This window comes from Pelmatolapia mariae, linkage group LG16_19 (assembly GCF_036321145.2).
Source record: "Pelmatolapia mariae isolate MD_Pm_ZW linkage group LG16_19, Pm_UMD_F_2, whole genome shotgun sequence".
NCBI classification, from domain to species: domain Eukaryota; kingdom Metazoa; phylum Chordata; class Actinopteri; order Cichliformes; family Cichlidae; genus Pelmatolapia; species Pelmatolapia mariae.
Window position 1 is genome coordinate 55,973,303 of NC_086241.1, and position 15,831 is coordinate 55,989,133.

The window sequence follows — 15,831 nt, forward strand, 5'->3', positions numbered from 1 at the left end:
GGGATCAAACTCAACAGAGGGGCTTCGCACTGTGATAAAGTGAAAGTGAAGGGCTTTGAAATAAGAACACAAACATGAAACTTATCTCATTTAGGCTTTTAATCTGTCATTTCAGCAAGGAAAAGAGCAAATGTATGCAATTTTTGCGTGACAAGGTGACAAAAGAGGCCAATCCAGTCATGAGAAATGCAATGTAATCACCGATAACAGACATTTTCCAGTCACTCATAAATCACCCCTCACTTTTATGTCAAACATATAATGTATTTAGGCATACGGAAGTTCAAACTGAGCATCAGGACGGGGAGGAAAGGTGATTTAAGTGACTTTGAATGCTGCATGGTTGGTGGTGCCAGACAGGCTGGTCTGAATATTTTAGCAACTAATCTACTGGGATTTGACCATGCAACCATCTTAAGGGTTTACAGAGAATGGTCCACAGAAAGGAAAATATCCAGTGAGCTGCAGTTCTCTGGGGAAAAAATAAGATAACCTTTATTATTAGTCCCACACGTGGGAAATTTGTTTTGTCACAGCAGGAAGTGGACAGTGCAAAGTTATGAAGCAAAAATTAGAATAAAATAAAATAAGAATAAATACAGTACACAACTGTAACAAAATCCCTTGTTGATGGGAGAGATTAAAGGAGGATGGCCACACTGCTTCAAGCTGACAGGAAGGCAGTAACTCAAATAACAACTTGTTACAACCAAGGTATGCAGAAGAGCATCTCTGAATGCAAAACAAAAGCATAATGGAGTTTCAGTGTTGTGAGTGGGGGATATATTGTTGGCAAACGATGAGCATTTAAACACCATGGTCTACCTGAGCATTGTTGCTGACCATGCCCATCCCTTTGTGACCAGTGTACCATCTTCTGATGGCTGCTGGAGCCTGCCACAAAGCTCAAATCATCTCAGACAATGAGCTCAGTGTGTTTAAATGGCCTCCACAGTCACAAGTTCTCAATCCAATAGAGCACCTTTGGGATGTGGTAGAATGGGACATTCTCATTATGGTTGAGTAGCTGACAAATCTGCAACAACAGTGTGTGATACTATCACCATGACCCGAATGGCCAGCAGGGATTGACCTCAGTTGTTAAAAAGAATTCTGATTGTATAGAAGTCTACAGGAAAGTCACTGCATGGTCCCAGCTGTTAGTTTTAAGACTCTTAAATACAGCATCATACGTAAATTATTGTGTCACTGAGAGCAAACCAGACAATAAAGCAGGACAGGCTTTATGGTGTGGCTCCTCAATGACTGACAAATCACTACCAAATGAGCGTGCAGTGGCCTCAGGTTGTCAGTCAAACCCACCACCCACCACCTACTCATGGCATCAAGTTGCAAAACATCAAAACGGTGAAGGCCAAAATGCCAAATTAAAGGCTTCAAAACGACAATCCCAACAAACAGATGATCTCATGATGCCTTTGTTCATCTTTTATGATGACATCACTCTAATCGACTTGTTTCCAGTTTCAACAAACGGTGTAAAAACTTGGAAAAAAACTCTGTGCACACTGTTGTTCTGCATCAGACAGACAAAGACATCTAATAACTCCTGAGCACAGGAAAGTATTGAGCAGAAATACTGTTATTTTTTAGGAGTTAGCAGTAAGGCCAGAAACACTGCACTAAATAAAATGCTAATATTACACTGTATATTATGCAAAAATGCAAACGTTTACTAATCATTACTGGCATTAATTTATTTAGGATATGTTTAAAGTCTGTGCTTGAGCACAGCACAGATGCACGCTGCGACTAGCTTCCTTTGTTGATCCTGTGAAATTAAGTACAGTATATACCAATATACCCAAAATTATTAGAAAGTAATCTGTGTTTATATAAATGCACAAATTGACCTTATAAAAACCAGTCAGATGGCTGAAAATAAAATAAATATTCACTGCCAGAACCAGAGTACTTACTGCCTAAAAATGGCCAGTTTTGGCACACTGAGTGACATGCACGTGGCAGCACAATCTGCTAGTGAGGAGGTTTTCCATTTACGGGAAAACATGTCTGATCAAATGTTCTATCCCTTTATTAGAAAGCCACTTGAGAAAGCTGTTGCCATCTAAATGCGACTGCAAGAGTTTCCAGACAGAGTCCACCTGTCTGTCTGGAATAAGATGGGTTTCAAACAGCAGCGGCAGCGACAACCACAGTTTTACTCAACCACATGCTGTTGCAATCTGACCAGAAAGTGACTAGACCAATGTAAACACTGTAGCAGAAAAAGTGCAGCAGTATTAGGACTGTAATTCTCTCTTCCTTTACCACAGGACCTCAGACTTCCACATTTGGAGATTTTGTTTGAAATACAGAACCGTAAATAGTTGAGAAAAAGACAAATTGGAAAGTCTTTTAAGTCTTATGTGTCCCATTCGGCCGAGTTAGCAGTTCACCTTGTGCCACTTGACTGTCCAGCTCCAACTCACTGCCATAGAGGAAGACATATATTTACAGGGTTTAAGAGAAAAGCCCATAACCTTGGAAAATAGTATTTACAGTGGCTGCATTATCCAGAAAAAAAAATCAGTGCAGGAATTATAGAAGAGATTAACAGAGGCTCTTTGTCGGGAAAGAAGGTCAGAAACCCAAAATAGTCATCAGGCCTGTCCTAGAAAGATCCTGCAGCAAGCTGTCATTGCAGTTAAAGCTATACATGCTGCAATTGAGGGAGAGAGCTCTGGGAAGTGACATTATAATTATTACGTTAACAGGAAAGGAAAGTCTTACATGTGGATCGGGCCGGTTAACAGGTCTCCAGTCGTGGTCACTTAAGACAGCTGCAGTGTGCCTAAATTACAGAGCACAATGACTCACACTCTTTCTGTGTTTAAGACCACTTGGCTCTGCTTGCGAGGGGACAAGCCCTCACAGTGAACCCGGCTCTCCAAAGCGAAACTGATGGTTCAACAAAATGACAAACTCCTTGTTCTGCTTTGCAATGCTGGATGTATTACTGGCTGTAGGAAAAATAAATCATCTAGACCCTCCAAGAAGATTATAAAATCCTGTTTCCTTAGCTTCAATCCGCTGGATGTCACAGAAGCTCGGCTACAAGTCCTCCCAGCAGACACCTAAGGTTTAGTCACGCAACAAGTAAGAATTTTATGTAAAAGCGCACAAAAAATGTTATATGCCTCTAAGTTCTAAGCGTGCACATTCCTTGTACAGCATCTTGAACTCCAAGTTACCTGCAAAGCATTTGGTGTTTCAACAGCTCATTTCATGTAAATTTGGGTCTAATAGCTCCTTTAAAGATGTGCTAAACCATGTTTTTGTCAGGAAAAAAAGTTTAAATTGCTTGTAATTTCACAGCATCATGCAGAACTGCAAACACGGGCACTACATCATACAGTTCTGACTAAATGTGGACATTTAGTCAGAATTGTCTATTTTAGGCTACAAGTTCTCTTACAGTTTCACTACAGATTTGTTTTGTCTAAATGTCAGGGACGGTCTCACATGACCTGTGGTTAGGCAGGTTTAATGCACTATATTTTTCTTTATAGTAGGCGATCAAACGATACACTGAAGGCAAGAAATACCTTGGACCCATGCTGTGTCAGACAGCTTTCCATTTCCACAGTCCCGGGCCATGTAAAGCTCTGGACAAACTCACTCAACACAAATGTTTTTGGATCCACCTTTGGCCCGTCTCTTCAAAATATTCTGCAAATATAAAATCTGGTCCCAAAAACCCCTTAAACAAACACAATGAGACGCCAACTGCCAGCATGCGCACTATGTGTAATGAAACTTCAGATTGTGTGTTCTCCTCCTGACTTATTCTGGGATGTTCTTGTGTTTGTGGATTACCAACAACAAACTCCAAAACATCTGCAGCGAGCCATTCGTCTGAATAACTGTTTTTCAAATAGCCAGCCAACTGAATACTTTCACATTGGTTTTTTATGGCAACGCTTCAGATTTTTGGTCACATCTGAATTCAGTTTACAAACCAGCTGCATATTTGTCGTTTTTATAATATTTTGCAGAGGTTAGTGTGTGTCTTTCATTACTGGTTTTTCTGATGTGTCAGTTTCCATTTGGTGATTGGACTTTATTTTTTCCTTTTCCAATTACAAACAATAAAACTCAATAAAATAAACAAAGCACAATGACAAAACTCGGATCCAATGCTGCACTGACTCAGGGCAGCTAAGGGGGTGAAGTTGTTACAAAAGACTGTATAAAAAAACTGGAATAACCAGTTTAATACCAAGTTTGAGCCTTCAGTACAGAACAATATAAAACTCATTTGCAAACTGCAATCCAGTGTGCCCCTAGTCCTGGTCTCAAGCAAGGATAAATGGGGAGGGCCTGTCAGGAAGGGAGTCTGGAATAAAATCTTTGCCAAATCAAACAGGCATATCATCAAAAATTAGATTTCCATACTGGATCAGTCAGGGCCCGGGTTACCAAAGGTTGCCTCTGGTGCTGCTGGCCAAGACGGTGATGGTGGAAACTATGCTACTGTTGGCCGAATACAGAGGAGGAGAACAAGGGAAGGCATGTTGTAAGGCAGCAGAAGGAAAGGTAGGAGTGTGTTAGTGAGAATAGAAACTTTAAATGTTGGGACTATAGAGCTTCCGGACAGACGGAAAAGAGGAAGAACAGAGAACATTCAAGGATGTAGTGAAGGAACAGGAGAAGCTTGTGTGACAGAGGAGGATGCTGGGATAGGGTGAGATGGAAGCAGATGACCTGCTGTGGCGACCTCTAAAGGGAACAGTGGAATCCATCCATACATCACTCAGGTTCGGCACGAGGCTGAAACCTATCCCAGCAGACACTGTGTCAGGTCAATACTTCATCATGAATCAACCAAACCAAATAACAAACTTAAACCTTATAAGGAGAAAACTCTGTGTGCACTATTATTTTTACTGCAACTATATTTTATAGAAAGTAGACAGCATACTATTGTTTGTTAGTGTTTTATAATGTGGACTCGTTCCCATTTAGACACAGTTAGGGTTACTGTTTCGGGCCCAGTCAAAGTATCAACCCACACAGGGTTCATCAGCCAGCAAAACAAACCTCAAAACCACAGCGATCGAGCCACGGCCCCGGCATTGTTCTGGACACGCTGTACATTAAACTCTAGCTAACTTCCTGTGGCCGTGTCTTTATATAAGGTTTGTGAATTGTGTGGGTGCTAACTCACAGGTTAGCCCCAACACTTATTTTGAGACAGACATGGCTCTTCCCAAATATAGTGTACAGAAACAACACTTGTCTTGTCTCTCCAGCGGTCATTATGGCGCAGTGCTAACAATCTGCTCCAGCAAGTGAGGTGACATTGTGTTGTGTAAACATGGTTCTTGGTTGTCACTCTGGATTTGAAGCACACAAAGTGTCATTCCCCCACCACACGTTCGACTCCAGTCAGATGTGATTATGAACAGACAAGACAAATATAAATCCACCTCTGCTCCTCCTGCCTTTCACAAGCACTTTCCTACACACACACACACACACACACACACACACACACACACACACACACACACACACTCTCTAACAGATTCTCTGGCATTCGCTGATACAGACGGTGAAACCCTAAATTTTCACAGGCACGATGTAGCGGATTAGTCATTATCCTTAAATACAGGACTCTGCCACCTATGCTTAAGCGCTGAAAATCCCATTAAGGTCGTTTTATTTCGCTTTGATATCTTTAAATGATCCCACAGTAAACAGATACTCTCAGCAGTCTGTCCTCTGTTTCACCGTTTGTTTGTTTCAATCCTAAAAAACCCAACCTCATGATAAAAACGATAACGAGCAAAGATCGCCTCCTCGCTTGAGGACACAACAAGCATGCGAAAAATATCTGTATGTTCTTATGACCTTTTTACCTTTGAAGTAAATTGGGTGCCCTGTAGCACCCCATAAACTGTCTGGCTGAGTACTTCTCATTCAATTAGTTTCTGGCTGCTGCACTTCTGAAGGCCTGATTTCCTCTGCTAAACTAAAGAAAGCTGCCCGAAAATGACAGCTGAGTCAGACCTTTCTATAAATAAACATACAGCATACTGAACTATGGAAACAGAAGCAATCAAATCAAGTAGCATTCGACTCGCTTCACTGGCAATAAGCAAGTCCTCATTTTCAGAAGTGCGTCTAGCACCAGCTTCAACAGCCAGAACGGCGATAACTTCACAAGCAGGCAGTGAGCACAAATTTCAAACTATTTCCAACTTATCGGCTTAATTACACAGCAAATGTAGTGTGTTTACGGGGGTAAAACACCCTAAAGTCAAAAAAATTTACGTTAGATTACCATGCGGTGTCTGGCTGAGGAAAGCTTTCATGTTAACACGCAGCTACATGCATTTACACCTGGGATCTGTCAAAGAACACCCAACTGGCACTTTCTCATCCATCCCCCCAGTTTTTCTGCCTTTCTGGATTTCAAACTGGTGACCTCCCAGACACCAGCTCTCGTCTCTAAAGCTACCGCTGCCATTTTTCATTACTTTTACGCTTCCGGCACCATTTGGGTCCCTGTTTGTTTTCAGGACCCTATAATTTCCCCACCAATCACTCACATAGGCCCCTGTCAAGGCTGCCATTCATAAAGTTTAAAGTAGTTTTTAGTGGTCCGTGGAGTTTATTGAAACATTAAATTTGTATCCCAGAGTGATGGTGTATCTTTAGCCTTTAACTCACGTGCTCGGCCCGGGCCCCCTTACATCAACCGCCAATTATGTCCCTCTGCTGGGTGTGGGTTGAGCCTTGGCCAGAATGTCGAAGAAACCAAAAACATCGATTCCTAGGCAGTGGAGCGCACAGAAACAGACAAAATGCGAAAAGCTTTCCCTCAAATACTGTTATCATTGCAGAGTACAGGCACAAACATCACCAGCATTGCCAGTAATGCTGTCCAGCTACTCTCTGGGGATTTTAGTGAAATCCACAGGCTGTTGTTAGATACGGATGAAGGCCTGAAGAACATGCAAGGCCTCAAAATGCCAGCTCATGTCCTCTGCAGAAGGGTCAGGCAAGAAACTTTGCCCTGTCACGGCTTCCCATGCTTGTTTTTTATCCTTATTTCAGCTCGTGTTTGTTTTGTGGCGCATATGAAGAATCTCCAATGAGTTATGCTCCAAAATAAGAGTTTCTGATTGGACTCTAGCAGCAATAAAAAAGTGTATGAATCCCTGTGTTATGCAATAAAAAAGCATTGACATATGACTGCATTAATAATGTGAAACTGCAAAGTTACTAACAAGAGTTGTGAGACAAATATAGTGAAATAAATGCTGCACTAACTATTGGATAGTGAAGTACCAAAAAAGCAAATACTCAAGAAGTACCTCAAATGACTCCTTAAATGACTGCTGTCACTAAACTACATGAAAAACAGCCATAAAATCTGTGCGATCTTAAAACAAGGAGCGATTCAGCTTTCACTTGCTCCCAGTGACTTTGGGCGTGTGCATAATTAGCTGTTTTCTCTGTTTTCTAAATTCAGTAAAAAAAATATTTGATGTCACATATCAAGGGTACAAAGTGACACGAAACTGAAAGCATGTGTGTATTTTACAGTGGGGGGCTCACAAGGAATATAAGCGTGAAGCGACGTCACTACCTCAAGTTCGAAGGCTGTTAACCTAATTCCTAATGGTTATTACAATGAGGCTTGCCAGCCACATCAAGCTGCTGCGGCGAAGTAATGAGAAGAGCAGATAGAGCTCTGCCATGTACTTTTCACAGCCTTCAATTCGGCTGCTGGAAGGCACAAGGACACTGCGTCCTTCTCGAATAAGTGCAGTGGCGTGTTAAGAAAAGCAAAAAAATATATGCTGCAAGGTTATAAACAACATCAAAATTGCACTGTCAATTCAAGTCTTCCTCAAGCCAAAATGTGCTCTGGTTCCAAAGCGCAGCACGAGCCTTCCTGTCGCTTCACATGCAGATGCATGATGGGAGTTTTTTTTCATGCATAAAGAGATGAATCATTGTTTTCAGAACAACAGACTAAAAACAGAGAGCCTCTTTTGCATTGGCTTTGCCTTGTTTGAAAAAACATAAACTGAAATGATCTGAACCTAAACATACAAAATCCTAACTCCACCCTCCTTTGCTCTGTTCTTTCATCTAAATCTGACTAAAGCCGGAAAGCCTCGGCCTCCTCCTAGGGCACAAGCATAAAGAGATTTTAAAATAATAGAGCATAACTTAAAAAAAATACATAGAACAAAACTGGTGGCACACTGATGTGGCATTGGTGTGGCATTCACCAGTAATTTCATCAAAATAGAAACCTTCTGCTGTATACTTGCAGGAGAAACCTGATTTTCCAAAGCTGATGAAGCAAGACTAAACATGCACATTCAAAAGGAAAACTTCCAGTAGTGATAACTGGCTTAAGTGCTCTGCTCCTTCCAACTGAGACACACTTCAAGTAAATGCAATGTGACTTCTCTCTATCATTTTACTGCCTCTGGTAGTCAGTCTACACCTTTGCCGCGAGCTATCACTCCCAACTCTTTCATGAGCAAAATTTCAAATATTTGAAAATACAGATCGCAAATTATATTAGGTTTTATTTGACAGCAAGAGAGAACTTAAACAATACTTGCCAAACATGATTAAGTGATATGAGCTGGGGAAGGTAGCACTTTGGAAAATTGCAGATAATTTGGTCTAATTTACAAAAAAGGGGGTTCCAACAACCCATGCTGTAGAATCTTTAATTATATATGTGGTGGAAGATGCCAGTCACGGTCACATGTAGTATAGACGCCTTATGTAGAAACATTTTGAAGCCCTCAATCACGCAGTTCATCATCATTTCTGCAAATATACACATGTTATCAGCAGTATGTATATACATTATAAGAACAGAAGAAGAACATGTGCCATAACTGGCTGCGCCATTCACCAAGGAGATTTTGGGATGGGCCATGGACTACCCTACACATCGTTTATGGCTACTTGTGTGTTTGAGAACATGTGATTATTTGGGTGTATGCATTTCCTATGTGGCTGGGGTGAAATTGAGAAATTACAGTTGGAACATCTCAAAGTAAGCAACACAAGGTGGAGGGTGAGGGCGAGGGAGGATAATACTGGAGGACAGGAGTGAGGAAATACAACATTTTGACAGGAACTAGCTTTTATTGTAGGGATAGGACTGAAACCTCTGATGATGCACTCAGGCGGCCAAAAATAACAAGTGACCACAGGCCCCTTCTCTACAGCAGCGGCACCTCACTCCAGGGATAGGTGCTGTACCTCAGTAAAACCTGCCCTCTGGTGTTTAAACAGGAGTAGTGCACTCTAGTGTAGCAAAAACTGCTACACTAGATTGCATTTACAAGACTGCACAGAAACAAGCCCAAATGCCTTTCCCAGTGGCTCTTTATATAGATTTATTAGCTGTTTTGAGGGTGAAACACATACAAAAATATCCAAGTTAAGAAAAAGTGTTCATCTTGAAATAGAGGCTGAAATGAAGGCTACTTTGTCCTCTATTAGTCACATAACAAGCTGACCAAATAATAATACCCAGGAAATGTACTGAACTAAATATATGAATCTCTTAAATGACGCCTTCACATCAGTGAAAAAAATATTTTTAGTTCATTTCAGTCAAACTCCACTAAACCTACTGTACCTTTCATGAAGGCAAGCTTTCCCCACCACTTCCCTTGTTTATGTTATCATGCAGGCATAGAGGTGTCCAGACAGACGGCACAGGTAAAGACAAGTTTCACCAGTCGGCTGGACAAGATGTAAATTTGGAGATGAGACATATAGTGCACTATACATCCTCAAAGCACGCCTTGTGAAGCTATACAGGTGCCGTTACAGACCTACAGTAGCTCTCTGTTTTCACTACCTTAAGATATTTTCATATTTAGAAAGAGGTATTTTAACATAAACATGTCCAGAGCAGATTTTAAATGCCTTCTGTAAAATGCCATATGCATGTAACCAAGATGAAAATGAAAGGTGTCCTTGTTGCTCTCGTTGAGATTGTTTTTGTCCATTGCAAAAGTATACTTTTTTTTATTGTTTTATAGTTCAGGGGAAGACAGAAATAAGTGATAATCATGTGTCTGGATATTCAAGACATGGAGGAACCCTGATGTGACATGCCCGCTTTGGGCAGATCTGTCTGCTAATTACAGCCTAGCTGGAGGAGGGAGGTACTTGAGTGGTGGGGGCTTTTTTTTTTTTTAATGATGTGCAGGGTAGATATGGTATAAATACCCACATCATTGTACTTGAGGGCAGCATATCCTCAGTTGTGCTCCTACCCTAAGGATATACAGCAGCACCAGGAGCTCACTGGTGCTGAGGAGTTTGGTTTTTCTCGTTGGATGCCGGTATGTGAAATTTCCTCTCTATCTCTAGGGGAGTGCTATCAACATCTAGACTTTGTGTGGGCCTTCAGTCATTCCTGTGACTGGTTGGAGAAAAACAGAGCAACTTTTGCTGCATTTTACCTTCATTTGTAATACATGAGCCTGAAGTGTGGAAATAGAAAATTATGTTTTCTGTTCTTATTTGTTGTCTAGTATTGTTTCTGTAAGAAAGATTAAAGCATGTTCTTGTACCAGAAAAGTTTTCAGGCTCTCTAAAATTCACACTAATACAAACACTAAAGCTTGATGGCACTTTTTATACCTTGAAAACAGATGTACTGACTTTTTTCTTCTTCTCCTCCTCCTCCATTGCAGGTTTGACCTTGCAAGATGGACATACGTGTAGCGACCATCCTCCTCCTTGTGGTGGCCTCTGCAGCAGCCCACGGAAAGGGTTACGTAGTGAGGAAGGTGATGCCTGTGAAGAGCCATGGTAAGAATACGCATCATTTCGCCCTGTGTTCAATCAGTTTGTGATCTTCACGAACAGCCTATCAACTTTATGGGAGATCTTCTTCCATAAAGTTGATTTTATTTGAGCAACACTGTATGGAAGGATTTCCTTACCTTCAGTGAGGGGGATAGTTGTTTTGACCAATAGAGGTACCGTAAGCAGCCAGGCAGATGATAGGCACAGCTGCACTTTACTTTGAAAGCTGAACTCCACCTTGCTCTGGGCCAGTGTTGCTCTCTGATTGGCTACAACAGGTTGTATTCCTCTCCAATCACGCAGCGAGGCCGGAAATTGCAGGTTATTTGCACGACGCAGAGCTTGCAGGTTTTCGTTTTCCTCTAAGTCACCAGATTAAATCTCCCTCTGTAGTTTTTGTAGCATTTCCTGTAGATTTATATCCATTTATTCACCCAAAGCGGTAGCTCCGTAGTGTAGTGGTTTAAACATTCCCCAAACAAGCAAAAGATCCCTGGAAGAGATAAAAATCCCGTGAAGAAGGGAATCGAACAGGCGGAGCTTTTCTCTGTGGCGACCCCTTATGACTAAGTGAGCCGAGTTACTCACATTAGCAACAGTTTTATTACTTTATTTTATTCTATTTTGCGCACATGTTTCACAGGAAGGCACTTTAATTCTGTTTACAATAAAGCTCTGACATGTGGTGCATTAAAGTTATTCAATCTGGCGGAGTTATTCGCTCTATTTACTAAGCACGCGATTTATTTAATTGTTAACATGAGTTACGCTTTGATTTTCTTTTTCTTTTCTTTCTTTTTTTTAATTTTGCCAAACACAAAGAGAGAGGTTGTGTGTTTCCCAAACGCAGTGCAAAATGTGAAGTGTCGCTTTTGTGTCATCAGCTCATTGCTGTTTCTATTTGAGAAAGTAGCTGTTATGGGGTTATTTTTAGTTTCACACTGACAATTAAAGTCCAGTCACCCAGCAGTGTGGTTTGTTTGGGTGCGCCTGTTTAACACAAAAGTAGAAACATCTGTTTGGCTTTATCCAAACTAAATCAGAATAAGCCAAGGAGTGAGCCTTTTACACTCAAACCCATGTGACCACATTAAGGCAGCAAATAAAAAAGAGCTCCCTCTTATTTTGCTTGAGTAGCTCCTAAACAAATCATAAGGCTCTTATTAAAATCTGAAACCTGTACTTTGTATTAAAAATAGCCATTCAGCAGGTTACATGCAGCCATATTTCTTTACATTATGCTTTTTCTGTATTAAAATTAATTATTAGAATAATACTAAACATGCATCTGTTTATAAGGGGTTGTTTCAAAATAAAATATGCATGTAACATCTTATAATATTTGTACATCAATAGGTGAGCTGTATGTGGGCGTATCTCACAAGTTAGACCATTGCTTCATAAGAGTTAAACATGCCCGCCTTCTGGATCAATTAGTCATTATGTTTCAGCCATTTTAAAAAATGAAGAACATTATGTAGAGAGGTTTTCTTAAAAGCTAAAATTCAGCTCATATTTGATTGCTGAAAGTCATGTTGCTTGTGAACGCTGCAAAACTGATGCACAGTCAAACACACTAAGCACTGAGAGCTGGCCAGTACATCCATGACCCAGCACTTGTCCCTTGAATGGGATGCAGTCAGATTTACTGAACATCCTAAACAGACCCTAATTAGAAATAAGTGGTTGAATTTTATGCACAGACTTAAGGTATCCTGAACAGATTTCTTTCACTTTGTTACTTTGTGTCCATTTTTGTTTTTTGTTTTTTTTGTTTGCTAATGGAACTAATGATGGTTTCTCTTTAACTCTTCACAGTGGTGGCAGGTGAGCCTGGTGCTCCAGGTGAGCCAGGCCCCGAGGGACCTCCTGGCCCTCCTGGCCCACCAGGTGAAAATGGTGTAGGCTATTCTGGACCTCAAGGACCTCCCGGACCCCCTGGATCTCCTGGCCGCTCCATTGCTGGTAAACCTGGATCTCCAGGTGGTCCTGGCAAACCTGGCAGGCCTGGAGACTCTGGTGAGAAGGGAGATACTGGAGCCACTGGCCCTCAAGGACCTAGGGGAGTCCCTGGATCACCAGGAAGCCCTGGACCTGCTGGCCTCTCTGCTACTGGCAAGCCTGGACCATCAGGTCTTCCTGGAGCAATGGGACCTAGAGGAGAGCCTGGTCTGAAAGGACATCCAGGTATCCCTGGACTGCCAGGTTCTAAGGGTGATAGAGGGGTGGGAGCACCTGGACCTCAGGGTGAGACAGGACCTGAAGGGCCTATGGGTCCACCTGGAGCTACAGGTCCAGCTGGAGTTGGAAAGCCAGGAAAACCAGGTTCCTCAGGTGAGCCAGGAAAATCAGGTAGCCCAGGTAGCGATGGTGCCCCTGGTCCCATGGGACCTCAGGGACCTAAAGGACACACCGGTGCCCCAGGTGTTGGTATTCCAGGTAAACCAGGTGAGAATGGTGCCCCAGGTCTGCCTGGTCCAGGTGGCCCTAAAGGCAACCAGGGACCTGCTGGAGCCACTGGTGCCCCTGGAGTGCCTGGATATGGAAAGCCAGGTGCAAATGGAGAGAAAGGAGAAAGGGGAGCTACAGGTAGCACTGGTGCTACAGGCCCAAAGGGTGAGCAAGGTCCAACTGGATATACTGGTGCTACTGGTGCAACTGGCCCAACTGGTCCTACTGGACCTCAGGGTGAAAGAGGTTTCACAGGTGCACCTGGTGCTGTTGGCCCTAAAGGTGACACAGGAGCAACTGGTCCTCAGGGATCTAAGGGAAACAAGGGAGATCAGGGACCACAGGGTTTCCAAGGTAAGCAGGGTTACCCAGGACCAGCTGGTCCTGCTGGGGCCAGAGGGGAAACTGGACCCACAGGTGAAAAAGGAAATGTAGGTGCCCCAGGTACCCCAGGAGCCCCAGGTATCCCAGGCCCTGCTGGACCCAAAGGTCATCCTGGTCGCCCAGGTGAGCAAGGTCCCTCTGGATCAGATGGTGCACCAGGTTCGAGAGGACCTACTGGGCCTCAAGGTCCCGCTGGTGCTCCAGGCCTCAAGGGACACCCAGGTCTCCCTGGTGCTCCTGGCCCCGCTGGTTTGGCTGCTAAGGGTCTCACTGGACCTGAGGGTCCTCCTGGTCAACCTGGTGAGCCCGGAGCTGATGGAGAACCTGGTCCAGCTGGCCCTCCTGGTCCCCCTGGCCCTCCCGGTGAGGTTGTATTTGAGAAGGGCAAGGACATGGGTGTGAGCGAGATTATGGTGAAGTCCCCCATGTCTGCTTTCACTGCAGCTCTGACCACCCCCTACCCTCCTGCTGGCAGCCCCATTAAATTTGACCACATAGTGTATAATGCTGAGAATCACTATGACCCTGAGTCAGGCATTTTCACTTGCCAGGTTCCTGGAGTGTACTTCTTCTCTTATAGCATCCATGTCAATGGAGCTCATGCCCTGGTGGCTCTGTACAAGAATGGCCAGCCTGTTATGTTCACTTATGATGAGTACAACAAGGGTTTCCTTGACCAGATGTCTGGTAGTGCTGTCCTCTTGCTTGATGAGCAGGATACAGTTTACGTCCAGATCCCTGATGATGAGGCCAATGGCGTCTTTGCTGCAGAGAATGTCCACTGCTCTTTCTCTGGGTTCCTCATCGCTTCAACGTGATACGTTGATTCAGTAGTTTCCGAAAGCCAACCAACTAAATTTGCTACTTCTCAAACTAAACTCCCTGTTCGTTTTTCCTCAACCTAACAGACAGGCAGTTCACCATTTTTGAGGAATAGTAGCATCTCGACTTGAAAACTACAAGAAATAGGTGCTTAGAAGAAGGAAAACTAATTTATGAACACAGGTGATCAGGGGTGGGGTAAGCAATCAACAATGTTACCAGTGAGATTTTGTAATGGAGACAGCATGTGAAATTGAGATGTTAAACTGTGTTGTGTCCTGACTTTTTCTTTTCCATTCTGTTCCTTTTATACTGACTTTAACTGGTGACTCTTAATTTAGTGTTTGTCTGGTTTTGTTTGTTTTTATACAACCTTGTTTTTTTTTTCTTTCAGTTTTTTGTTTGGGTTACCAATAATCTTATTAAAAGTACCCTAATACTTTTTTCTGTGCAACCTGTTGTACTAAATGTGACTTGAATATATTGTGAAATGGTAATGGTCAAATTGATCGTTATGACGAAATAAGTCACCAAAATGCTGTCATGGAAACACAAACTGTTTTAACAGCAACATCGTTGTATCCCTGGACATACATTGTGTCATGTAAACCATAATGACCAAAATAAATGATGTCTTAATGAATGTTCTGTATCAGAAGTTTTTTTTATTTAGCAGCTCATTTAATTTGAAAACTAAAAAATAACTCAGTTAGAGGCACATAAAACAACACAAACTGCTTAAAAAGACACACAGTCATAAGAGTCAACTCACTTTGAGTATTTTGTGAACACTGGTCGAGTTCTGTAAAAACTAAAACCTAAACCAATTTAGTTTTCCTGCAGGTTGCTAGTCTATCTCAGAGACGTGAGGGCTGCACAGCTATGGTTCATTTAGAATCACCAATCAACTGTGAGAGGAAGTCTGATTACCTGGAGGAAACCCACAGAGACGCAGGGAAAAGATGAACAATCCACAGCGAGGCACTAATCACCCGGCAGGTTCAAACCAAGCACTGGACTACCATGCCATTACTTGTTAGTAACAGGACATTTTAATTTTTAAGCACTCATATGGGTTTTGTAAGCAAAATATTGGCTGACAAATGTGAAGTGGAAGTATCAAGTACTATAAAATGGATCTTCCTACCAAAGTTACTGTTGGACTTACTGTCCTCAGTGTAATGTAACTTATATAATTATATATAATGTACATAATGTTGTATTTCTATTCATTTGTGGTTATTTTGTTAAATGTATCACTTTTACAAATTGGTATCCTGTGCACAGTATTAACTACATGCAGCACTGTGCAAAAGCTGCCCCTCATTTCTCTATATT

General features: G+C 42.3%; 1 protein-coding gene across 1 annotated transcript; it reads left to right on the forward strand.

Annotated features, from left to right (window-relative positions):
* Positions 1 to 10,287: 10,287 nt before the first annotated feature.
* col10a1a (collagen, type X, alpha 1a) lies at positions 10,288 to 15,041 on the forward strand. Its single transcript, XM_063498816.1, has 3 exons — positions 10,288 to 10,367; positions 10,722 to 10,839; positions 12,655 to 15,041. The coding sequence occupies exons 2-3, from the start codon at positions 10,737 to 10,739 to the stop codon at positions 14,487 to 14,489; spliced, it is 1,938 nt and encodes a 645-aa protein (XP_063354886.1). The 5' UTR covers positions 10,288 to 10,367; positions 10,722 to 10,736; the 3' UTR covers positions 14,490 to 15,041.
* Positions 15,042 to 15,831: the final 790 nt, after the last annotated feature.